Consider the following 27,452-nt stretch of genomic DNA (forward strand, 5'->3'; position numbering starts at 1 on the left):
AACAAACAAACAAACAAAACCTCTGAATGTCATTAACTTTTTTTAGTTGATTTTTCAATATTCTTCCTCCGTTTTGGGGGTAGGTATTAATAGTTATTACTGAAGTAAAATTGAATATTGCCTCTAAAGAGTGACTGCATAGAACTGTAACTGCTGTGCCATTGTCCTCTCGTTTCGGCCGCCCAGCCAGACTTTGTAGACTTGCTCAGTGTGTCATGTGGCTAACAGTGGGAGGTGTCTAGTATCAATTATTCTTGCTGGAGAAAAAGATTTAATTTACTTGGGCCACAAATGTGGCAGGCTGGTGCTTATTTATAGATCCAAATTACATTCAGTCATGACTGAACCCAAGTTGCCTGCATAGTTCTTGTAAGTAAGCAAGTTGGGTTTTGAACTTGGTGGTACAAGGGTATTTAACGTGTCTTAATGTGTTGTGTGCTTGTGTTTTGCTTTTATATTGAAAGGGAAGGGCTGTCTAAAATGGTGGGAAATGAGCTCCTTGTTTTGGAAACTAGCTAGAAGTAAAATAGAACTTCTTTTACTCTGTACCCTTTAGCTGGGTGACAGGCAGCCTCAGCTATTCTAGTCATCATAGGCTCTCTGTTGATAATCCTGTGATGAACAGGACAAATGACTGTGAACAGAAATCTGCCAAGCCTGGAAATTTCATCAATTAGTAATAGTACAGCTGTTGTCTTTGCATTGTATAGGGAGGTACATGGGGATGAAAAGTTAATAGTCTTCAGAGGGATATTTCTTAACACAGTTAGGATCTTGCTAAGTAGCCTATTGCCATTTGTTAAGTCTTTTAGAAAAAAAAAAGCAGGAGAAATTCTTTCAGATGTCTAAGGAATCATAAGTCCTGTGATCAAAGGTGGTGGCTTATCTCTAGAGAGCCTTGCCTAGTGTTCAGGTTTTACTTAGAATGAGATACCATGTTTATGGAAGTCAAGTTTTTTAGCTAAATAAATAAAAACACAGTCAACACAGAAATAAGATTCAGCTTGACATATAATAAACCTCTGGTAGAAATACATTCACAATAAATCTGGGAAATATAGTTTAAGAGTTGAAAGCTTGCTATACAAACTGAAAAAAAGATCTGATTTTTGAATATGAAATCATGACAATGTGATGCTGGCTACATTCAGCCTGTTAGATTACAAATGATCTCTGGGACTGTCTGGGACGCTGGGTTCTTTCCAAGCCTGAGGAACAAGGATCCATTTTGGTAAGAGCATTCTCTGTAATGTCCTAGGATAGCAGCTTAGTGTCAGCTTCAGGATCCTATGTCATTTAAAACCAGCCGTGAAAGAAGTGGGGTGGGGGTAGGGGACTGGAGAAAGAAAATACTGACCCCCAGTTATCTACATTCTTGTTGTAGCACCAGGATCCCCTGAAATGAAGCAGGGTGTCATCAAAACAATTTAACTGAGTGTTAAGAGCAGATTAAATTATAATATAAAATATTATAATATAAATTAAAATATATTTTTTTCCTTTTATTTTACAATACCATTCAGTTCTACATATCAGCCACGGGTTCCCCTGTTCTCCCCCTCCTAAAATATAATTATAAACTGTAATAGCACACACAGAGTAGTGTGTGCGTATGGTCCTAAGTACTCAGAAACTGAGTTCAAGAGTTCTAAACTGGCAGGTCGGCAGTGGCACAGGCCTTTAATCTCAGCACTTGGAAGGCAGAGCTAATCGGATCTTTGTGAGTTTGAGGCCAGCCTGGTCTACAGAGCGAGATCCAGGACAGGCACCAAAACTACATAGAAATCATGCCTCGGGAAAAACAAAAACAAAAACAAAAAAGCTCTAAACCATCCTTGGGTACCATAGTGAGAGACAGTCTCTCAAAAAATTTTTGTAATTAAATTGGTTATTTGAAACTTAAAATACCTAATATGTCTTTGGGAAACAGAGTGATAATTTCTCTAAGCTAGTACTTTTCTTCTAAAAGTGAGAACAGACAAAATTATCACACTTGTCTTTGGCGGCCAGCATGTTGAAACAGTCTCTGCTATGTGCTGCTAAATTGTTTTTCGTCCTTTTCTCATTAAAACCCAAAATACTTTGAGTTTTTGGGATTAGGAAGAAAGTGATTTGGTAAGATCTTAATTTACACAACATGTGAAACATTGGTCTTTCCAGGAACGTGCGTCTAGTACCCACTTAAACATTTCAAAATAGGAGTCTGGAATGAGGTGTAGTGGCACTTGCCTTTAATCACAGCACTTGAGAGGCAGAGGCAGTCAGATCTCTGTGAATTCAAGGCCAGCCTGGTCTACACAGAGTTCCAGGACAGTTAGGGCTATATAGTGAGACCCTGTCTTGGGAAAAACAAACAAACAAACAAACAAACAAACACCAAAACAACAGAAACAAAACCAAAAAGGAGTTTGTACTTTTTTTTTTTTTAAGTGGAGTTGAGAAGCTGCTGTTTTTTATTTTTAACATGTATTTTATGTGTGTGGGTGTTTTGCCTGCATGTATGTTTATGAAGAGAGCAACGGATCCCCTGTAACAGTGGTTAAAGATGTTTGTGAGCTGCCATGTGGTTGCTGGGGATCTAGTCTAGGTTGTCTGGAAAAGCAGCTAGGGCTCTTAACCACAGAGCCAGGCTCGGTCTCAGTCTCCCTCCCCCCTCCCCAAGACAGGGTTCTCTGTGTACCAGCTCTGACTGTCTTGGAACTGACTGTAGACCAGGCCTCGAACTCACAGAGATCTGCCTGCCTTTACTTCCTGAGTGCTGGGATTAGAGGCATGGGCCACCACCCTTGGATCCTAGGCTCTGTTTTAAATTAGCCTATCAGTTTGGGCTTAAGCAATCCTGGTTCAGCTTTTTGTATACCTTGGACTTCATAAGTGCATGCTACTGTGTCCAGATGATGATGATGATGATAATGATGATGATGATGAGGAGGAGGATAATGATAATGATTGTTTTTTTGAGACAGGTTTTGCGTCTTGCTGTGCAGTCCAGAATGGCCCCAGACTCTTTAATCCTTCTGATTGAGCCTCCTCAGTGCTGGTATTACAGTATGGAACTGTCATGTATATGTGTAGATTCTATACTTTTAAAGGAATCTTGTTAGAAATTGTCTAGTGTTCAGAGGGGAATGAAGATACTATAGATTTTATGAATGATGTTTGAGAGTGATGATGGCACTGACTAGGCTTCTGTTCTTCCTTCTCTCTTCCTCCACAGCAGCAAATACCGTGTCGAAGGGAGGACAGAGGACGCTGCTGGTCATTTGTAAACTAGAGTGGCAGTTTCTGTTTTTAGAGGATTTCCTACAGTTTGAAAAATTGTCCCAAGGCCAAGCAAAGTGGGACAGTTGTAATCCCAGTACTTGCGAAGGAGAGGCAAGTGGATCTCTGTTAGTTCAAGGCCAGCCTGGTCTACATATCAAGTTTCAGACCAGTAGAGCTACACAGTGAGAACCTGTGGCAAAACAAAAGAAATGTTGCCCAGACTACTATAGAGAGCTTGACCTTAAAAATACTTTTAAATCAGTAACCTCAGACTTCGCGAATTATCTAAAGTAAACCCCCTCATAAGGTATTTATGATCTTATTCTGGGTTATCTACTATTTATGAGCACACAGCTATTAAAACAGTGGTGTAGTAAAGGACCAAGATTCTCTTGCATGCTTCATCATCATGTCACATAGTCCTGTTGCCTTAGTTTACTTTTTTGTTGTTGTTCTTTTTGGTTTTTCAAGACAGGGTTTCTCTGTGTAACAGTCCTGGCTGTCTTAGAACTCACTCTGTAGACCAGACTGGCCTCGAACTCAGAGATCCACCTGCCTCTGCTTCCTCAATTCTGGGATTAAAGGCATGTGCCACCACTCCTGGCTTGTATGATTGTTTTGTCTGCTTGTATGTCTGTGTACCACGTGTGTGCCTGGTGCCCATGGAGGATAGAAGAGGGTGTCGGATCCCATGGAACTGGAGTTATGGATGGTTGTGAGCCATCATATGGGTTAGAGTATCGAAGCTGGCTCCAATAGAAGATGAGCAAGTGTTCTTACTGTTAAGCCATCTGGAACTCACTGAGATCTGCCTGCCTCTGCCTCTAAGTGCTGGGATTAAAGATGTGTACCACCACCCATCTTAGTTTACCTGTTTTTTAAGACCTTGGTAACCAGATAACTTTATCCCCGACATGTGGTCTGAAGGAAAGATCAGATGTCCAAATTGCTGTACTTGAGAACATGTGTTCTTTTGGTGCCTGCTTAGATCATATGGAGCTTGTTTTCAACAGTTCAGTATGTGTGGTATTAGGTCTCTGTTGATGTCAGCTAGAGCTGGGTGTATGTAGTTTTTAAAATTCTAGTCAGATTGGTTCAAGAAGTGAAGGTGCTTCAAGAAGTTTTAGTTCCTTTTTTCCCCCTCAAAGCTTTTGCCTAATAAATAGCAAGTCATTTAACTGGAAATACTTTTTGTAAAGCTTTGATTTAGAGATTCATTTTTAATTAATTTTTTTTCTTTTGTTTGCCAAGCATGATGGTATGTGCTCAGGAGGCAGAGGCAGGCAGCTAGCTCTCCTGAGTTTGAGATTCCTTAATAGTTATCCAATACAGAGTGGACAGCCCTGAAATCACATACACACCAGCAACTCTAGATAGACTCAGCAGGCTAAATTTATGTATTTATGTGTATATATACATATAAACAAAAATAAAACCCATCAATCTGATAGGAAATGTTGGGGAAACATGGGAGGGGTTGAAGAGAGGAGACATAGCAGGGCTTAAAGGGAAGAAAGGAAAGGAGGGAATAGATTTTTGTCCTCCCTCCCTCCCTCCCTCCCTCCCCTCCCTCCCTCCCCTTCTTCCTTCCTTCCTTCCTCTCTTCCTCCCTTCCGACAGCATACTCCTTTCTGGCTGTCTAACTCACAGAGATCTGCCTGCCTCTGTGCTGGCATTAAAGGTGTGGGCCACCATACTAAGGGAAACTCGGGTATGCAAAGGTGACTTCCTCAAGGCCACAACATCAAATTAAAACACTGTGTCTGCCAGACTCAGTTTTAGATTTTGTGTCTTAATCACAAATTCATTTTAAATTAACTTTATTATCTATACAGATAGATGAATAAATAGCCATTTTAAGTAGATTCTTCTCATTCATAAAGATACTCTTTTTTATTTTATTTATTTTTGGTCTTTGTATGTTTCAAGACATATCTCAAAATCCTCCTCTTTTCTTACCCTCCTGAGAACTGGGATGGCCAGCGTGTACCAAGAATCCTAGCTAATAAGGTTTTTATGATAAGGTTTTTTTCTTCTTGAGGTCTTGATTTGAAAACAATCCTGTGTTGTATTGAATCCCCACCACCTCCACCACTCCCATCCAGGTTCTCACAGTGTAGCCTTAGTTGTCCTAGAACTCCTATGCTGACCTTGAACTCACAAGAGCTCCACATATTCTGCCTCCCAAGTGCTGGGATTAGAGGCATGCCTGGCCCCATATTGTACCTTTTTGTTCATGAAATATAACATTGAAGCCGAACTGATTATATGAAGTGAAGTGTATGTATTAGTATACACTTAGTATATACATTAGCATGATACATTTGCAGAAAGTTTGACAGATCTGTCTGTTACTTAAAAAAGTTACATGTACGTTATTTTAGAATAAAGAAAGTATTGATTTCTTTAATTTACAAAATAAAGTCTGTGCTTTCAATAATTATTTGTGCTTCTATCATAATACTGTAATTTCCTTTCTAGAATCATTTTCTACAGGTAGTGGTGTGCATATTTTGTTGTTGCTTTTAGAAATAGGACTTCTATACATAACTCAGGCTGTTCTAAACTCAGTCTTCCTGTTAGACTAGCTCCTCTAGCCTAATATCTGCATCCCAATAGTTTAGTTATTTTTTACATGTCACCACATTTAAAAAGAAGTGTGACTTAACAGAGGTACTCATGCCTATACTCCCAGAAGTTAAGGCGTTTGTGCCTTAGCTGCCAAGTTACTTGGATTGTGTCTTCATGCAAAGGGTCTTTGTAAGTAAAGTACATAAGAGCTCTAAAGGGCTAACTGGTAAGAATAGTTTTTATAGATGGAAGAAAGTAAAGCAAACCCACATGGTAGCAGAGGAAGAGAGGAGAGCAGATTTGAGGCCACTTGAAGAAGAGACCTTGCCTCAAAATGAAACAAACAAACAAACAAACAAAAAAGAAAAGAAAAGCTAAGGGCTGGGGAAATGGTTCAGTGGGCAGAGAGCTTGCTATGCAAGCACGGTGACCTTAGTTCAGATCATAGCACCTGTGTAAAAAGCCAGACTTGGTTGTTCATGGCTGTAACCAGCATTGTGGCGTGGGGGACAGGAGGATCCCTGGACTTCACCAGCTGCCAACCTAGACTTTTTCAAGCGAATAAGGCAGAGAGCAGTAGAGGAAGACACCCAATGTCTCCCCTGGTCTCCACTTACATGCAGGGACTGTACATACACAGACATGGGGTGGGGGTAGATAGATAAGCAACCCTCTTATAGATGATTGTAACCCATTATTATGAGTGTTGCAGAATCCCAGTCCTTACAGCTAGTCCGTCTCTCTAGCGCCTAAAATAGCTTTTTTTTTTTGAGAAGGGGAGGGGGCGCGGGAGGGAGGGAAGGATTTTATTTGCAGGTGTGTGTGTGTGTGTGTGTGTGTGTGTGTGTGTGTGTGTGTATATAAAGTCAGGCATCATGACTCACACTTGGAATCCCAGCCTTTGGGAGGCTGAGGAGGGAGGATTGCTGTGAGTTCTAGGCTAGCTTTATCCGTATGAGTTCCAGCCAGCCTGAGCTATAGTGTGAGACCATCCATGCCTCTGTCCCCCAATAAAATAAATACTAAGTTTATTTGTTATTTTTCCTCATGTAGTGTAAGATATACAGAATGTTATTCCCCCAGCTCATATATAGACAAACCTTCTCTAGCATTCTCCATCCTAATAAAATGTTACCTACTTTGCTGTAAGAACTTGTCTATAAGAAGCACATCTTGGTAGTTTCTGCTTAGTTTACATTTTTATGGCCCAATGAATTTGATTAGGGTTACTTACAGGAGCTTGGATGAGAGGTTCGTTTTACAGGAGCTTGGGCAGTTTACCCGGGGCTATACCACTGAAGAAAATCCCTTTTCATTAACTGTGTGTAAATCCTGTAGGAGTAGTGTGGCCTCGTGTGTGTTAACAGGTTCAGTCTTGTTCTGGTCTTCTGCAGGTAATCAAAAGCAGCTGAGAGAGAGAAAGTTCAAGAATGTAACAGCCAGCAGCCATGTCCTCCTGAAGACAGCACTTTCACAACATGCTATCCTCTCCTTCAGTTCTTTTGTTCCTTCCATCCCATCTATCTCCCTTTGTGCTCCTTGAGCGTTGAGGGGCTGATATAGATGCCACTCAGCCACCACTAATTCCCAGTACTCTGACCAGCATGAGTCTCTGCAGTAATGGCTACCCATTGAAAAAAGAAGCTTCTCTGACCAAAAGATTAGAAGGCAATATGATAAGTGCATCATGTCTGTTTATCAAAACAACAGCAGTGGCTTCCCCACTTCAACCTATGACCTCATCTGCACCAGGTCTTTGACCAGTTTTACAGTACCAGGTGTGAGATTTCTCCTGTGGAATGGGCTACAAATCCTGTAACAGTTAGGCCTCTTTTTCATTGTCTGGCAGGTGGGTAGTGTAGCACACAGGGGATCCATAGCTGAATAAGACTGTTAGTAACAATCCCCCCATCAGCCAGGATATTTGAGACCATGAAATCTAGCCTGCAGGGAGGAAGCTTCCAACTTAGTTACACGCCCCCCCCCCCCAGCCCTCCCTCCCTCCGTGTCCTGCTACCAAAGTGCATGGTGTCTTACCATCCTGTTCTGATAAATACCCAACTTTTGTGGCAATAGCCTGTATTTTGGGAGCTATAGGGGTCTTTTTAGCCCACATTTCCTAGAGAAGAAGGCCTAGGCACTAGGATTTTCATTCTCTTACCTTATGGCTTCTGGGAATGGCTTTATCTACCCACATAGAATACTTCCACTCAAGATATTTATTTATCAAATCATTTTGTTTTAATTTCTTTCTTGTTTTTGTTTTTTTGAGACAGGGTTTCTCAGCTCTGGCTGTCCTGGAACTCACTTTAAATAGACCAGGCTGACCTCAAACTCAGAGATCCGCCTGCCTCTGCCTCCCGAGTGCTGGGAGTAAAGTTGTGCTCCACCACCACCCAGCTTGTTTTAAAATTTTATGTGTGTGTGAGAGACTGTGTGTGTGCGTGGCACAGATGTGGAGATCAAAGGGCAGCTTTGTGAAAAGTTGGTTCTCTCCACCTTCACATAGGAATCGGGGGCTCAAACTCAGATTGTCAGGCTTTGTGGCAAGCACATTTGTCCATTGACCCATATTGTTGGCTGTACTAATTTATTGAGCTATCTACCAGTGATGATGAGGCAGTACCCAGCCTTAACATAAAACAATGATTTTATTTGCCTGATAATGCAGTCTTTTTCATAGAAATACTCTAATCTGCTCTTGTATATTCTTCTAAAAACTATTTTGGTACTTGATGTGGAAATATGGGATAACTGAAAAGATATTATGAGAGTTGAAATTAAAAGACCTGATTTAAGGGCTGGAGAGATGGCTCAGTGGTTAAGAGCACTGTCTCCTCTTACAGAGGACCTGAGTTAGGTTATGTTCTCAGCACTCACATAACTCCAGGATATCTAACACCTGGCCACCACAGGCAGCAAGCATGCTTGTGGTACACATAACATAACATGCAAGCAAGCAAAATACTAATACACATAAAGTAAAAGTAACTTTTTTTGGAGGGGGTGTTGGCTTTTCAAGACAGGGTTTCTTTGTGTAACAGCCCTAGCTGTCCTGGAACTCTTTCTGTAGACCAGGCTGGCCTCAAACTCACAGAACTCTGCATGCCTCTGCCCCGAGTGCTGGGATCAAAGGTGTGTGCCACTACCGCCTGGCTTGTGCTTTATTTTCTGTATTAATAAGCTTGGTATGACTATATATACTCCTATAATCCCAGTATTCTGGGGGCTGAAGCAGAAGATTGATTGTGGGTTAGGCTAGACTGGGTTACATCTAACAAGATCCCGCCTCAGATAAGTGAAAGGAACAAAATAGTCCTTGGCTTTTCTGCCCTAGAGAGATTCGAGAACAATGTCAGCTGCAGTGACTCACTTTGGCTAAGTTTCATGAGCTTTAATTTTCTCATCATCCTAAAGGCGTTGACTGTACTTCAGTTTTAGATTTTGGTTCTCTTGAAAACAACTGATGAGAGAGCTTCTAGAAGTGTTTTCCATTGTTCATTCGCAGTGTTCATGTGAACTTCTCTTCCTCTAACAGGCAGTTGCAGTGGTGCAGAATGGCGGACCTCAGTCTTGTAGATGCATTGACAGAGCCACCTCCAGAGATTGAGGGAGAGATAAAGCGAGACTTCATTGCCACACTGGAGGCCGAGCCCTATGATGACACTGTGGGAGAAACTGTGGAGAAGACTGAGTATATTCCTCTCATGGATGGTGATGAGAAAACTGGGAACCCAGAGGCCAAAAAGAAACCATGCTCAGACACTAGCCAGGTTGAAAGTAAGTGTTTAAGTTAAAAGGGATGCATATGTTCAGAATGCAGATTGGAGGTCATGACTTGTCACCACTGAGGTTTTGGTGTAGGCAATCACTTGAAGGGTCTGTTACAAATCAAGGACACATTGTCCTTTAGTCAAATCAGTGTTGCTGAAGCAGGAGATGACTTCTGTAATGTTTCATCTACTACCTAACTGCTTTGTAATTTCCTCTATTAAAGTTCCTGCTATTTCTTATATTTAAGCATAACTTTATAAAGTTAAATACATTAAATTTGTGCTTATATTCCAATTCATGTTGGAATCAGGTTATTGGTGTGATCTCACATCTGGAGTAAAACACAGTTAAATCCTTTAAGAAAAGTTTACAGTTTTTTTTATTCATATATATATATATATACATATATATATTTGAATAAAAATATATTCAGTAATATATATTACTAAATCAGCTTTGTTAATATGTGGCTGAGTGTAGCAGGAATCTTAAAAGTTCTTATTAATAAAATCAAACCCGAGGCGAGTTATTGGGGTCCATGCTGGTAGATCAGAGAGACAGAACAAGCCACAACTATCTCACCTCACCAGTTCCTCAGCTGGTCCTGTTTCCTCAGACTGGAAGCCTCTGAGTCCTCATCCAGAATGGGTCTCAGCTGAATTACTGCTCAAAAGCCTGAAGCTTAACCAGGCCAAATGCTTAACCAGCCAAATGCTTCTAGTTTCTGGTCCTCATGCCTTATATATCTTTCTGCTTTCTACCACCACTCCCTGGGATTAAAGGCTGGCTTTCTGGGATTAAAGGAGTGTGTCACCATGCTTGGCTATTTCCAATGTGGCCTTGAACTCACAGAGATCCAGAGAGATTTCTATCTCTGGAATGCTAGGATTAAAGGTGTGAGTGCTACCATTTTCTAGCCTTTGTATCTAGTGGCTGTCTGTTCTCTGACCTCAGATAAATTTATTAGAGTACACAATATTTTGGGGAACACAATACCACCACAGCTGAGGATTTTTTTCTTTTCTTGTTTTTTGAGGGTGGATTGGTAGGGTGAGTTTCGAGACAGGGTTTCTCTGTGTAGCCCTGGCTGTCCTGGAATCTACTCTGTACACCAGGCTGGCTTAGAACCGAGAGATCAACCTCTAACTCCCAAATACTGGGACTAAAGGTGTGCACCACCACCCAGCTGGCTGAGGATTTTTGTGTCTGTATTTAAGAGGGATATTATCATTAATTGTGTAGTAATTTATATGTATATTTGGTTGGCTGGTTGTTATTTTGAGACAGAATCTCACACTGTAGCCCAGGCTGCCCTGGATATCACTGTCTAGCTCATTTTGGCCTTGAACTCATGGCTGTCTTCAGCTTCAATCCTTCATAGAGCTGGCATTGTGTGAGTAGACATGGTAAACTCTTTTGTCTGGTTTTAGAATTGAAATCATGCAGACTTCAAAAATGAGTCAGCTAGCACTCGGGAGGCAGAGGCAGGTGGATCTCTTTGAGTTTGAGGCCAGCCTGGTCTACAGAATAGGTTCCAGGACAGCCAAGGTTACACAGAGAAACCCTGACTTGGAAAACAAAATGAAACTTTGAAACAAAAAAATCAAAACAAAACAAAAAAAGCTGCCATTGAGGTCTGAGGTAGAAAGATCGAAAATTTGAGGTGAATTTGAACTGTGTCCACAAATGAAATGAAACAAAATACCACATAATAGACCAGCAACAATATGAGTGGGGAACTGTTTTATAAAATTGATATTTTTCTTTCTATTGTTTGAAGGTATCCAAATTCTATCTGTGCAGTTTTGAGTTTTAAACGAGGGATTACATTTCTTTATGAGACAATAAAGGAATGGGGATGTAGCTCACTTTACAGTATATGAATCTCTAGGTTGGGTTTGAACCCCGCATAACTAGGTATGGTAGCCCATATGTCTCTATCAACCTAGCACTTGGGAGGTGAAGACAGAGGATCAGAATTTTAAGATTTGAAGCTTTTGCTTCACTTGTCCAGGTTTCAAGATTGAGCTACATGTGACTGTATAAAAGAGATGAGAGTCGGGGGAGGTAGGAGAGAGAGTCGTCCCCCCCCCCCATTTGAGATAGGTGTGTGTGTGTGTGTGTGTGTGTGGTGTAGTATGGTGTGTGTATAGGCCAGGGGACAATGTGGGATGGTGTTTCTCAGACACCTTTGTGCATTCCATGTAGAAGTCAGGACAATTTATAGGGGCCATTTTTTTCCTTTTGTCTTGTGGATCCTGAAGATTGAACTCAGGTTATTAAGTTTGGTGACAAGTGCCTTGCCCCACTTAGCTATCTTACTGGGCCAGTTATTATTATTATTTTTTTTCCTTTTATTTTATTTTACAATACACTCAGTTCTACATATCAGCCACGGATTCCCTTGTTCTCCCCACTCCTCCCCCCCCCCCTTATGTTTTTTTTTTTTTGGTTTTTCAACAAGGTCCTTCACTGGCTTGAAACTCAACAAATAGGCTAGACTGATAAGCCTCAGAAATTTTCCTACTTCTACCCACCCCCTTAACACTGCCCTTACAAGCTCAAATCCACCACACCTGCTCTTTTACTCTTGTTCCTAATGTCTAACTCAAGTCCTTGCTTGCAAGTCAAGCATATTACCAATTGATACATCTCTCCAGTGTCCTAGCTCTGAGCTATCTTCTTGATATTGTTGAAGTGGGAGTGACATACTGCTTTTTTGACTTTCTGTAACCAAGTGGAAAATCTAGTGGCTTTGTGTAAACTTTATGGGGAGACACACACACACACACCCCATCAGGCGAAGAATTGAGAGATCTTACCATATTTGCATAAATACTTGCTTTAAGAAAAAAAGTGGATTTCTTAATGGAAAATAGTCACAACTGTCCTTTGACTGACTCACATGAAAATAAAAGAGATTCAGTAGGAAAGAAGGCTTAGCTATTGTAGTAGCTAATGGTAGCTCATGCTCCCCCAACCCAGCACTGATACTATACTCATCAGAGTTTGGTTGAAGAAGCTTGCTTCTTTTCCTTTTCTCTTTTCTTATAATAGTTTAATGCTTCCACAGTCTAGGACTGATCTTGATGGGTAAGGACAAGGAAGTAGTCGGAATAGTTTTTCTTATTGTGCTTTATCTTTTTTGGAGGTGGGGGTGCTAGCTGGCCTCTAACTCACAAAGCTGCTCCTGTCTCTGCCTCTTTTAATACTGCGATTAGAATCATGACAGCCATGATACCTGGCTATACCTCATCTAGAGTGATTTGATCAGTATGATATTAACATGTCTCCCAGGCAGTAGTGGTGTTTAATCCCAGCATCTGAAAGTAGAGCCAGGTGGATCTCTGTGAGTTCGAGTCAGGAAACAAAGAACAAATTCTGAGAACTGAATTTGGTTCTCGGCTAGAGCAATAAGTGCTCTTAACTGGCAAGCCATCTCTTTAACTCCAAGTAAGTTCTTTTGCACAGTTTTCAGACACAATGGAATTAGCTCTAAAGATTTTAATTTATTGTTACTTTTGTTCTATGAGATAAGGTCTTAAGATGTAGCCTGAGCTACCCTGGAACTCTTGATCCTCCTGCTTCAGCTTTCTCAGTGTTTGGGATTATAGGCATGTGCCTCAAGGCCTAGAGGTCTTCATTATTTTTATGTTTCTCTATACATCTACCTTTTTTTTGGTGCCCAAACCTGAGGTACACACCTAAATTTGGTTTTTGTTTTTGGAACAGGCTTTGTAGTCTCTCATTTGTTTGATTGAAACTCAGGCCAATTAAAGGAAGTTTAAACTATGTTTTGCATCTAGATATAGAAGAAACAGTTGAACAAGCTACATATAATAGAACTCTTTGAACAATAGTTGTATTTATTTCCTTTTTTTGGTTTTTCGAGACAGGGTTTCTCTGTGTTACAGCTCTGGCTGTCCTAGAACAAATTTTGTAGAGCAGGCTGGCCTCACAGAGATCCGCTTGCTTCCTTTACTACTTTTATGGCCTCCCTAAAGACCTTCAACTAAAAAGTGAAGAATAATCATGCAGTATGCTCCACACCTAGCACTTGGGAGATAGATAAGGTAAAATCAAGGTCATCTCTGGTTACATAGGGAGTTCAAGGCTAAACTGTGCTAGAAGAAACCCTATCTCAAAATAAAACAATTGATAAGGCTGGGCGTTGGTGGGGCACGCCTTTAACCCAGCCAGTACTCGGAGGCAGAGGCAGGCAGATCTCTGTGAGTTCAGGCCAGCCTGGGCTACAGAGTGAGTTCCATGAAAGGCTCCAAAACTATATAGAGAAACCTTGTCTCAAAGAAAAAAAAATGTTGATAAAATGAGGAATTAAAAAAGCATGGCTGCCTTCATGTGAGCATTTATTATAAATAGGAGAGTTACTTTTTATCTGACTACACTTGGTGTAACAAACATGATGGCACCAATTCTAAGAACCCTTTTCTTAATTATTAAAGGGAGGAATGTATTTCAAGCTCATGAGTGGGTGCAGTGGCATGCTTGTTGCCTACTGTATTTGTCATTGTTCTTGAGATGCATTGCTCTTCTCTGCTTTACTCATAAACTGCCCAATGCCTGGTAGTTCATTATGAGCATTGTGTGGCTGGCCCTTGCATCTGTCTTTCAAATATGAATGACAGAGCAGAAATTCTGTGACTGCCTCGTGTAGGTGAGCATCTCATACATTTTTCAAATTCACATGAGCAATTAGCAAGTTTGTGGGCAGGTCACTTAGACTTTTTTTCTGTGTCCTGTTCATAAGATTTGAGGTTAATAGCTTCTACTTAACTCTCTAGTTCTTTGAGACCAACATTTGTGTAGAATAAAATATTCTACACAATGTGACGATGGTGTATGCTTTTTATCCCAACATTCAGGAGGCAGAGGCAGGTAGATCTCTGAGTTCCAGGATAGCCTAGTCTGGTCCACATAGTGAGTTCCAGGATAGCTTCAGCTATGTAGAAAGACTCTGTTTCAAAAAGAGAAAGTTTAAGACAGTGCTCCTCAAGGGTGAGCCTTTGAACCAGCAATTCAGATCATGTGGAGCTTATGAAAAGTGCATTGGGCTGAGGCCTAGCAGGGTTTTGGTCCTCCTGGGCTAGAGGAGGTAAGGTAAGTCAGTCTGGAAAGGATGGGCAATGGACTGGACTGCAGAGAAGTTTGTTCATGTGACTTGGCCTTAATGAAATAGTGCAGTTTGCCAAAATTTGCCACAAGAGGGTGATGTTGGCAAGAGTCTGGCAGTACAGAATTGCAAAGGCTTGTGCTGAGCCTGTGCTCAATCTTCCCTGTCTGACCAAAGGCTTACTCTCCTCCTCATGGCTCTTCTTCTCAGCACTTTACCCCCGTTCTTTTCCAGGTTTATTTGCCACATGTGGGAGTCTGAAATCTGTTATGGAGAGTGATTTTTTTTTTTTTTTTTTACTTTTTTAAAGGCAACTTTGGATTTCTATTCCTCTAAGAATATGGTTAATTTTTAGTTAATTTTATGGTTAATGGTGCATGCCTTTAATTCCAGCACTGGAGAGGCACAGGCAAACAGAGCCTAGTCTGCAAAGGGAGTTCTAGGACAGCCAGGGCTGTTATACAGAGAAACCTCCCCTGCCTGGGGGGGGAGGTGGAATGGGGAGAATATGATTAATTTTAAAAATGTGTGCTGTTCAGGCGGATTTCTGTGAGTTCAAGGCCAGTCTGGTCTACAGAGTAAGATCCAGGACAGGCACTAAAACTACCTGGAGAAACCCCGTCTCGAAAAACAACAACAAAAAAAAGGTGTGCTGTTTTAATACTGTCTGTGTTGAACTGAAGTTTATTTCATTAAATGAAGATCCTATGTGGAATTCAGTGAGAAGTCAGTATAGCATCTTCTGAGGATTTTCCCAGTGCTGTATAGTGATTACTACTTGTTTGAAAGAAGTTTTCGAGCTTTTTCCTCTCATGAATCCTAGGTTTTCTTCTCATTGGTGTCATAATATTTTTGCTTCTCTTCTAGACTGAAGCTCCATGTATTGTGTGTGTGGTCACGTCACTTCTCTTATTTCTGTTTGGTCTGTTTTCTTTTAATCTGATAAATGCTTTGTGTGTTATTTCTTACAAATATCGTGTTGTCACTTAACCAGATTGTAAATTTATTGTTATTACTATTACTATTATTTAAGAACTGTTGTGTGACATGTCTTGAGTAGGCCTTGAACTTGTTAAGCCAGGGGGCCTGCTGGCTGGAGACAAGCCTACAAGGCCTTTGTTTTAAGCTTCTAAGCTGTGTTTCAGGTCAGTTAGGTGAGGAAGAAGCAGGCCATCTTGGAAAGGAGCCATCTTGATTACCTAGCCATGACCCCTCTCCCTGTCTATCTGGCTACCAAGGAGTCTGTCTAACCCCTCTTAAAGGTCACCCTAACCTCTGTTAGGGATTCTGTGTGTAATGAGTGCTTTGAGCTGTTTAGAGATGACGGAGGAGCAGCAGTCAGTGCCGCAAAGGAGGGTCTAAGGAGCCATGATAAAATTGAACCAACAGTGATGGTCCAGAGTTTAAGACAGCCATCTGGTGATGGTGTGTGTTTTTGGAGCTTGTCATGAGCGCGGCAGCGTGTGTGATGTATAGAAGTGAGAGTGGCCTAGTGGTGGGGACGCAGTCCTATAGGAACCTGGAAGGCAGGGGGGGGGTGGGTGGGTGGGGGGGCACCCACGTGGTGTTGTTGTTGGTGGTGTGTGTGTGTGTGTGTGTGTGTGTGTGTGTGTGTGTGTGTAATCCCAAGCATGCAGGGAAACATGCTGGGCAGATGCCAGGGGTGGGGGGTGGGGGTGGTAAGTGGCTAGTGGAAAGTCATTCATTCTCACACAGGCGCTGCATCTGCTCAGAAATGGTTTATTATAATAGCAGATAAAGAGACAGAAAAGACAGAAAGGAGAGAGAGAAAGAGAGGTGTGCCTACTTCATGGCAGAGAGGGGAAAGAGAGGGGAGTGGGGGGAGAGCAAGAGTGAAACAGGGAGGAAAAGCAGAAGAGCACTCAGGGCAGCACCAAGGGGTGGGATTTAAAGGGGCAGCTCAGATTTCAAGGGCAGATCTCGGAGTGCAAGGCCAGTCTGTCTACAGAGCAGGTTCCAGGACAGCCGGGGCCACACAGAGAAACGCTGTCTTGAAAAACTTAAAAGAAAAAAGTGACTGTTAGTCTTGTAATTCCTACTGGGAGTATAGTTAGAAAAACAGTTGAGGCAGTTTTGCTCATATTATATATTATAGTTAGAAAAAAATTGAGGCTTATTAATAATTTTGCTCATTATAGTTAGAAAAATAATTGAGGCAATTTGCTCATATCTTGAAAAACATTCAAGAAAATGGTTCAAAGGATTCTTTTTTTTTTTTTTTTAATATATGTAACGTGTATTGATAAGAATACAGAATTAGTTACCTTTGAGGGCAATCTGACAAGTACCCGAGGAAAACTAAAGGTTTTGGGTGGTTTCATGCTTGAGGAGACTTTCCAAAGAATTCTTGTAGGCTTTGTCATAGGTATCACCAAGATTGATTTCTCTGCTGCCATTGTCTACTGCAAGATGTACACTGTGGAGAAGGTCAAAATCTATCTGGTTCAAGAGTTCCAGGAACCTTTCATAAGTTAATTTATGTTTAGAAGTCAGCCATTGAGTTTTCTTCTTTTGTAACCTTGTGAGGAACATTAAGAGACAAAGTTAATGAGAAAAGTTCTCTGACATTATGATAAGTATAAGTTTTGTTTAACAAGGTGAGGCATAATTTTGTAGCTGACTGGACTATGTACCAGAAACATTTTATCAGACAGAATCCTATAGAATTCTTATTGGCAGTAACTACCAGCAAGAGTTGCCTCTGCCCGCTGTAACCTCCAGTGATGGTGGATAATATGGGCCAAACCTGAAATCCAGGTTTTATTTGTTGAAGTCACAACTTGACATCAGCATCAGTAAGTTTGACAACAAGGTATCTGGCAGGTACCTTTAATCAGAAAACATGATTGGTTAGATCACAGGACATCATATTATAGCTCTAAGAAGTGCTCTTCTAGAAACAGATAGTGTTATCAGGAAGAGAATCATTAGTGCGAAATAGTTGTGCAAATAGTGTTTCATATGGTTAAGTACATCTGAGGACTGTTCAACACACATATCCTTTGGTTGTTTATTAAGACCGTGCAGGTGGCCAAGATTAATAACTCTCATTTGTTGTTAAGGCCAGTTGAAGAGCTGATCTCAGGAGTTACTTGGGCTTGGGGTAGCCTATGACTCCTACACTCTTTTGCCAATCATTCCATCTTTATGAGCATAAATCAAAGGCCTTGTTTGACCATTGTTTTATATTTGGAAGTTGGCCCTCTTCTTTGCAGACAGTCCACTAAGTGTCATCTCTATGGTTTCCCTGAACAACTGAAAAGGTGACTTTCCACAGATACAGGACATTTAGAAATGCTGAGACTTAATTGACTTTGGAGGACAAGAGGGAAAATATTTTCCCTATTATTCTGACCACATCAGTGTGTAGGCCTCCAAATATGTTTATTGAACACCCAGAGGTCAGTTGCACCAGTTTATTATTTTAATTAATCTGTAATATTTAGGTGAAGCTTGATCAGAAGTTAAGTACTTTATTAAAATAAACTTTAGCAGACACATAAAGCCTACTTCAAGTAGAATCTGTGGGTCCATCCTGTAATGTTTAGCAAGATCTGGATGATCCCGTAGGTAAAAGAAAAGCCAAGCATAGGGTATTTTAGGGGACTTTTCCCCTTGCTTACAAAATTACTCTAATTGAAAGATGAGTATCATAATTAAGAGTTCATTTTGGGGGTCAATTTTCATTATTTTCTAAAGGATTTTTAGGACATGCACTGGTTGAAAAGTAGATTCTAAACCCCTGAGGGTTTGACTTGCTCCAGCTGTCCAGGAGGTAAGCCAGTGGGGAACTTGAAGGAATCTTGGGGAATTTTGTCACATCTTTATTGAGTCAGTGGCCCTCAAAAGAAATCCTAAAATGATATCTTCTTCAGAAGAAATCCAGGATGAACCCTCAAAATGATAGTCTAGGGGTCTTGATTGGGTTCATTTTCTCTGCCAGTTAAAGATTTAAAAGGTAGGAAAAGTCTCAGGTGCTACAGGTAGTAGCAGCAGAGAGACCCTGAGCACTGCAGACAGAGTTGGATGCAGGTTGTCAGGCTCACACAGTAAGCACGTTTAACCTCAGCTACCCAACTGGCCCCAGTTCTCAGTTTTTGTAGAAGTTTTAATCTTGACCAAGAATGTGGTAGCAAGATTTATTGTGACATGTTCTCAATAGTTTAGATTATATGTTAAGGAAACTATATTTTAGATTATATTAATTTTAGATTATATGTTAAGGAAACTATGTTTTCAAAAATTACTCTCATTTTCTAAAGTTGACATCCCATTTTTAACTCTTTCAATCTTGGTGTAGACAGTTGGAAACCATCTAAAAGGATTTTGTTTTAGTAGTCATTACATATTTTACTTTGTATAGGCCATACTTTGGTTTCCTAGTTGCATGGTTATTTTTATTGTCTCTGAGGGAAGTATGTCTTTTATAGAATCTACTATTTTGGCTGGGAGTATAGCTCAGAGTGCTTGGCTAGCTGTGTTAGCATGATTTGCCTGGGTGGTGCTGGTTCTCTTTGAATGCACCTTTTCCTTAGTTATTTATTGGAAGTTTTGTTTGAGATATGCTGTGATGGATAACTGTTCCTGTGCCTGCCTTTGGCAGTATGTGACAGCGCTACCACAGTGTGTCAGTGTCTAATGCTCTGAGGGGGTTCAGAGCTCTCCACCCCTCCAGATATCTTTGTCACCGGTGAGATAGCTTCATTTCCTGTCATAGTGTCCAGCGTATACTTCCATGTGGGAGGTGACAGGAGGCTGACTATAGTGGGAATGAAAATTGGTGAATGTGGAGAAGTAAGGGACAAACTTGGCAATTTTGCTGTTCATCTATTCCACATTTAGCCTGTAGTTTCTTTATGTATTTCCATTTATTTTTATCTTTATGCATATTTTCATAGTTTCTAGATCACTAGAGGCTATCCTTTTAAATTTTATTTTTAGTTATGTGTATGGTTATTTCTTTGTGTGGATATGTATACATGAATGTGGGTGCCCCCAGAGGTGAGAAGGACATTGGATTCCTTGAAAATGGAGTTACAGGCAGTTGTGAGCCCCCTGTGTAGGTGCTGGGAACTGAACCTGGAAGAAAAATATGCTTTCTTAAGTGTTGAGCCATCTCTCCAGCCTCCAGGCTACCTTTCTTAAATTCTTTATTACTTTCTTCTTTATAGATTGTATCTTTAGTTTAGATGAAGCTGGTCTTGAATTCTCAGGCTTCTTTAACTACTCAAGTATAGAGATGGCATTAAGTATGTACCACCACATTCAGCACTGAAGATTTATGTAATTTTATTATGTGTATGAGTGTTGCCTGTGTATGTCTGGGTACCAGGTACATGTCTGGGTACCAGGTACGTGCCTGGCATCTCTGGAGACCAGTAGATCACTGAAGCATTTCTCCAGCCCTCTGATGCTTTTAAATACTTCTGCTAGTATTTTTTTTTTAATAGATAGCAGTAGATTTTTTTTTAAAGATTTATTTACTTATTTATTATATATATAGTGTTCTATCTGCATGTATGCCTGTACACCAGAAGAGAGCACCAGATCTCATTAGGTGGTTGTGAGCCACCATGTGGTTGATGGGAATTGAACTCAGTACCTCTGGAAGAGCAGTCAGTGGTCTTAACCTCTGAGCCATCTCTTCAGCCCCTGCTAGTATGTTGAAGTTAACATGCTTCTTCGCTTTCCTTGTTTATCCTCTCTTAAATTCTGTAATGTGCTTCTCTGAGACAGGATTTTGTGAGAATTTTTCTGTGTCTACTCCCTGTGTCCTATCTTTTCCCTTAACATTTGCTAGTAGTGTTTGTTTCATACTATTTTGTGATTATTTGAGAAGGGGAAAGAGAGGAAGAAATGGGATGAGGATAAGAATATATCCTTACATAAAATACTTATTTTGCCATATTAGCCTTCTTCCCACGCTCCTCTACCTCCACCCATATGTCCTGGCTTCTCTGGAATTTTACTCTATGTTGAATTTTTTCATGGATATTTGGCTATTTTTAAATAATGCTACAGCATTCTGTTTATATTCATTTTATATGTCTTTATTTTTTTTCATGAATTAAATACTGATAATAGATTGAGTTAGTATTTCTCAATTGATAATTGCCTGACTATATAGGTTTGTTTTAATAATTTAAATGAGATTTTCTGTTTTTCTATCCTTTAGTCACACTAGCTGTTTATAGTTTTACCACTTCCATGGCCAAAAAAAAAAAAATACCAATCTTTGTAAAATTTCCATTTTCTTATGATTTACATTTTAAAACAGGACAGATTTTTTAAAAATATGTACTCTTTCTTAAACTAGGGATGATGAATCTTAAGTGCTGATTGTTTGAGGACAGGGACTTGATGCCAAGAGTGGGGTGGAACATAGCTGGCATGTCTGGATCAGGACAGTACATTATGTGAAGAGTGAGCAGGATACATGTTATTTATGCGGATTTAATGGAAACTTGTTCTTTCACCCTTTTATCTCTCTTTTTTCTAATTAGTACTCTGATATACCTTGCTTTTTCTTCTTCCTTTGAGATAACAGATCGGTCTTTTCAGTTCAACATTACATTACTATCAAGGATTTCTGCTCTTGATAGTATCTGCTCATGATATCAAGGGGCTAGACTGTGTTTGTTAGCTTCCAAAGAAAAAACCTGCATTTGTTATTGTAGTGTAGTGTCTAGATTTCCTTTTGTCTTTGAAAAGTATCTGTGAAAAATACCTCTGAGGATCCTTCCTCCCTCTCCCCACTGCCAGGGTTTTTCTGTGTAGCCCTGGTTGTCCTGGATAAGGCTGGCTTGGAAACTCACTCAGATCTACCTTCCTCTGTCTCTGAGTGCTGGGATTAAAGGAATGTGCCACCACTGCCCAGCAAGTTTCCATTTCTTTTTTTTTTTTTTTAATTAAATAAATTTATGTATTTTACACCCCAGCTGCAGTTTCCCTTTAAGATGAGTGTGTTACCAGGGATATGGGTGGGGTGTCCAAAGCTGGTAATTAGGGAGGGTCCATGCTCAGTGGCCTCCAATACTATTGATTGACTAGTTTCCAAACTGGATATCTGTGCCATTTTCTTGAAATAAAATGTTTCAGAGGTTCAAAAATGTCTCCCTGTTAGAATTCTTTTGACTGCCTATCTTGTCCGAGCCCTCCCATAAACACTCTCAGAGAGGGAAAGAACCCCTGAAAGGGGATGATCTAAGCAGGCATGGATCCTCCTCTCCTGGGGGAACTACACCCAGGAGGTAACATGTGGGGAAGACTTTTCAGGAGGCTCTTGGATGATTCCTGGAAACTGGTCAGCAGGCAAACTACGCAGATTGTGGAAATGCTAATTCTAATCAGAGCCTTTCAGAAAATGAACATTCCCAGTTGGTTTTTCTGTTTGTCGCTATTGTAAATAAGATCTCATCAAGATTGTGTCTTTGTACACTGCACACATGCCTGCTCACATTCATGTGGAAGCCAGAGGAATATTTTCAGTGCCTTCCTTTCAACTCCCTTTCCTTTTCTTTCCCCTTTTCCTTTCCTTTCCTTTTTCCCCCCTTTTCATTTCCCCTTCCCTTTCCTTTCTCTTCCTTTCCTGGAAGGTCTCTCAATGAACCTGGAGCCTGCTGATTTGGCTAGACTGGTGGGTGGTTCAGCAAATTCCAGGGATCCTCTTGTTTCTACCTTCCCAGCACTGAGATGCTGCCATACTTGTCTGTTTGTCTGTCTGTTTTATGTCTAGGCTACAAAATGAGTTCAAGGCCAGCCTGGGAATTAAGCATGACCCTGCTCAAAGAGAAAAATCAATGTTGCCAAACTTATATGGTGTCAGAATACCTACACTTAAAAATCCATGGAAAAGATGAGAATTGGAGGAAAAGCCTAGGGTTGGAGGTATAGTTCATCAGTAAAATGCCTTCCTAGCTGCTAAAAGCAAAGCACTGAAGTGTAAAGCTCTGTGTTTGATGCACATGTGCACACATGCTCACACACACACACACACACACACACACACACACACACACACACATCCTGAAACTAAACAGAAACAACACTTCCAGAATTGAAAGCCCAGAAACAAAGTAACACAATTGATTTTCCACAAAGCTGCACATTTGCACCAGTAATTCAATATGGCAAAGATAGTCTTTTCAACAAATAATGCTGAACAATTAGGTATCCATTTACAAAAACACAAAACCTTGACCCTACTTTTTATTTTATTTATTTATTTTCAGAGGCAGGGTCTCATGTAGGCCAGGCTGGCCTCAAAGTTACTTTATAGTTGAGGAAGATCATGAACTTAATGTTTCTCCTGCCCCATATCCTGAGTGTACCACCATGCTCACCCAGTTTTATATAGTACCCAAAGACTTCCTGTGTGTATACAAACAAGCTTGAGGCTAAACTGGGCTGTGAAACCCTGCCTCCATACAAAACACAACAGAGGATTCCTAGTAGTCTCCATGTAGTCTTTTTGCCCAGGAGCAATGATGGTGTCCTGGAGCTCCTATTGGAGGAGTGTCCTAAGCCCCTGGATCATTTCAAGTGAAACATGCTTACTTAAACTGAGGTGCTTTGTGGATTTTTTTAAATTGAATCTGTTAGCAATCTTTGGCAATTTTTAGAGTAAAAATACTTATGCCTGGCGGTGGTGGCAGATACCTTAGTCCGAACACTTAAAGGCAGAAGGCAGGCAGATTTCTCAGTTCAAGGCCAGCTGGTCTACAGAATTATTTCCAGGACAGCCAGATCAACACAAAGAAAACCTGCCTGGCAGTTGGTGGTGGTGCCGAGGTGGTGGTGGAGGATATATAATGGACAGACCCTTAGACTTGCTTTTTAGAAAGACCTTTCTTGCCGGGAGGTGGTGGTGCACACCTCTGATCCCAGCACTTGGGAGGAAGAGACAGGTGGATCTCTCTCTGTGAGTTCAAGGCCAGCCTGGTCTACAGAGCAAGTTCCAAGACAGGCTCCAAAGCTACACAGAGAAACTCTGTCTTGAAAAACCAATAAATAATCAAGCTGATGAAAGAAAATGCTGGCAGTACTTTCAGGAGGGGAGGCTAAAATCTTTTTAGGTTATGGATTAGCCTATAGAAAAATGTCTGCCGTAAATCAAACAGTGAAGGGGAAGAAGAATAGGAATCTCACTTACACAACTTAAGTAAAACATAGCTCTCTGAACAGATGAAGATAGATCTCTTCTGTATCCCAGAATCTAATCGATATTTATATGTATAATTCAGCTTTCATTTGGCTTAAAAGGGCTTATTGGGAAATGTTTTCATTTGTACTATTTTCTACAGAGAAAATATTTTACTGTTTAAAATAAATAAATTTAAAAAAATGAAAAGGAAAACCAATAAACAAACAAACAAACAAAAGGTCCCTTTCAAGGTGAATAGATGGCTCTGTGGTTCAGAGCTATTGTTGCTCTAGAGGTAGCACCCACACAAGGTGGCTTTACGACCACCCATAACTCCAGTCCCAAGGGTTCCATCTCCCTCAGCACCAGCCCCCTCCTCAGGCAAAACTCTCATCATGTACATAAAATAAATAAATCTGAAAAAGAAAAAAAGAAAGGCCTTTTCTTTGGTGATAGTACTGAAGGTGTGAGTGGGACAGGAATTAGTGTGTTTTCTTTTACTGAAGATTGACAATTTTGGATAGTTTTGATGTGCTTTGTGCTGCTGATACTACAAAGAGTAACAAAAAATTACATAGTCGGTAGTTCCTTTTTTATTTCTACTTTGTTTTACAATGCGTAATTATTCTTCATAATTATTGCAGGTATTTCATCTTCTAAACCAATGCTTCTAGCCAACGGTGATCATGGAATGGAAGGGAATAACACTACAGGTAAGTGGTCTCTGGGATTCCATAATAAACATTTTGGCAAGCTCCTTGGAGTATTTTTATGGAAGTATATGAGTTATTTCTAAGAACCTTGCTGTTCCTGTTGGAGGTATTTTAACCTGGAGCATCTTTCAACAAGAGAAAGAGCAGAATTTGCTTTCATAGTCCTTGAATGTTTACTGGAAGTGAATGAACCACATAAGAATTGAATCAATCTTGAACTTTTAAAGATGCAAAAAAGCCATCACCTTGCTATATGAGAAACCTTTCTCTGCTCCCTGAAGTCCTGATGAGCCAGGTCTCTAACTGAATGTGCTTTGCACTTAGTTTCCTGTTAAAATCAGTATTAAGAAACCTTCAGCCAGGTGGTGGTGCGCACACCTTTAATCCCAGCACTCAGAAGACTGATCTCTGTGAGTTTGAAGCCAGCCTGGTCTACAAAGTGAGTTTCAGGATAGCCAGCGCTGTCACACAGAGAAACCTGTCTCAAAAACAAAATGAAACAAAAAAAGAAAGAAAGAAACCCATAACAATAAATTAAAGTGCTTTGTTTTGTGTTTTGTCTTCAATTTTTCTATCTTTAACCTTAACTGTTGCTTTTGGGGTTTGTTTCTACCTTTAACTTGTAGCCCAGTACTAGTACTCTTTCAGCACAGAGCTCCCTTAGGGTTTCACCTCATAACCAGCATGAGCCCTCTCTCCTCCCCTCCTGGTGTGTTTATAATGAGCATTTAAAAATGCCAGCACCATAGCAGGAATATGCCCACATAGGATGTGTTATATTTTATAAAATGTCTCTTAGGTAGCCTGTGTGAGAGTCACTATATTTTTGTAAGTAACTACACTTAATTTGCAGTTATGATCAGGCTGACACAGTTGATCCAAATGAGTTTGGCCTTTAGTGCTCAGAGTACATTGTTCTTGCATCAGAAAACTCTCTTAACTCTGGGGTGCAACATTTTGATTCACATCAGTACATTGGAGACAAGCACAAGATGTACTTTTTTGTTTCAATTTTTATATAATTAAGCCATGAAAGCCTTCCCTTTACCATAGAATTGTTCAGTTCTAAAGGTTTCCAAAAGCCTGTTGTTAGCAATACAGTTTCTTTAAAATATATGCTTTATTTATTTTTAATTTATTTTATTTATTTATTTTTAATTCAAAACTGAGGACTAAACCCAGGGCCTTGTGCTTGCTAGGCAAGCGCTCTACCACTGAGCTAAATCCCCAACCCCTTAATTTAATTTGTGTATGTGTGTGCTTGCATGAGTTTATGTATACCATATGTGTGCAGGAGCCTAAGAAGGCCAGAAGAATGTATTAGATACCCTGGAACTGGAGTTACAGATAATTGTAAGCCATCATGTGTGTGCTGGGAACTGAATTTAGGTCCTCAGCAAGAGCAGAAAGTGCTTTTAATTGCTAACCCATTTCTCCAGCCTGACTTTTTATTTACTAACCTTAAGAAATGCTGTAAGATGAACTTTAGTGGCTCAGGCCTATAATCCTAGCAACTTGAGAGGCAGAGGCAGGAAGAGCACAACTCTATAGAGTGAGTTCCTGGCCACTCTGGGTAATTTATTATGACTTCATTTCAAAATAAAGTACCCAACAATATAGTTGAGTGATAGTTACTTGCCAAACACGTATGAGACCCTATGTTCCACTTCTAGTGTCTCCCCCTAAAAAAGGAAAATGTACATATCTTTATACCTCAAAGAAGTTGAAGTCTAGGTTCTGTTTTTTGTGAATGTAAGTTTTACTTCATAAAATTAGCTTTCTTATTGGTGACTCATATATACTGTACTTTGAAAACCAGGAACAAGCATAAGTGTCATGTTCAAAAGAATTGACTTTTTTTTTTCTTTTTCTTTTTTAACTTTGACTGTTGTACTCATATGTATTAATTATTTCTGCTCTTGCTTTGAAAGGAAAGATATGATTTGTAAGGTTTTCTGTGGTTAAAGGAAAAGTGGCTTAAACATGAGCATTTATTATTTTTATTATTACTATTTTTTAGTTTTTCGAGACAGTTTCTCTGTGTAGTTTTGGTGCCTGTCCTGGGTGGCCTTGAATTCACAGAGATCTGCCTGGCTCTGCCTCCCAAGTGCTGGTATTAAAGGTGCCCCCCCCTCCTCTGCGGGCCGCACGCCCACACGCACTAAACGTGCTTTTAGCCAGGATGTGTTGGCTCACTCCTGTAATTCCAGCACTTAGCAGGCAGTTTGAGGCCAGTTTGGACTTTGTAACAAGTCCCTTTCTCACATAAACAAACCAGGGCTAGAGAGAGGGCTCAGTGATTAAGAGCTGTTTTGCTGAGGGCCTCAAGTTAATTACCAGCAGGGCCATGTTGGGTGAGTAACAACTATCACCTCAGCTTCTGGGGAATCTCCTTCTGTCCTTAGGGTACAGCTGCACTCACATGCACATACCACACACGACATGCTCACACTTGTACACATAGTTAAAAACAAAAGCAACTCTTAACAAAACAAAAAGCAAAATAGTAAATCCAGTATTTTTAACCTGGAGTTAGTGCTGGAGGCAAGAAGGGATGGAGGGAGGATATCTATATGAATGGCTGTTTGGAGCAAGTGGGTATTGTTTTTTACACAGGAAGGCACAGCTATCAAATCTAGGTTAGACTTCTCCAACAGGATGTCAAGCCTGACCAGAAAAGACTTAATGGGTTCTGTTTTTTTAAGGTTTATTTTATTTCTATTTATGTAGGGGGTAGGGAGTGGAGAGACAGCATGGGGTCTCCTGGAGCTGCATTAAAAATAGTTGTAAATCATCAATGTGGGTGCCGGGAATCAAACTCAGGTTCTCTGAAAGA

At 40.4% G+C, this 27,452-nt stretch overlaps 1 protein-coding gene across 46 annotated transcripts in view; it reads left to right on the forward strand.

Moving 5' to 3' along the window:
* The window catches only part of Map4 (microtubule associated protein 4), a 143,926-nt gene that overhangs the window by 42,219 nt on the left and 74,255 nt on the right, over positions 1-27,452 (forward strand). For all 46 annotated transcript variants that reach the window (XM_076577094.1, XM_076577086.1, XM_076577088.1 and 43 more), the window contains exons 2-3: positions 9,374-9,615; positions 24,548-24,616. In XM_076577094.1, coding sequence (XP_076433209.1) covers positions 9,393-9,615; positions 24,548-24,616 — 292 coding nt within the window. In that variant the 5' untranslated portion in view covers positions 9,374-9,392. The remainder of the gene's footprint in view (positions 1-9,373; positions 9,616-24,547; positions 24,617-27,452) is intronic.

The sequence above is a fragment of the Peromyscus maniculatus genome, chromosome 7 (assembly GCF_049852395.1).
Source record: "Peromyscus maniculatus bairdii isolate BWxNUB_F1_BW_parent chromosome 7, HU_Pman_BW_mat_3.1, whole genome shotgun sequence".
Classification (NCBI taxonomy): domain Eukaryota; kingdom Metazoa; phylum Chordata; class Mammalia; order Rodentia; family Cricetidae; genus Peromyscus; species Peromyscus maniculatus.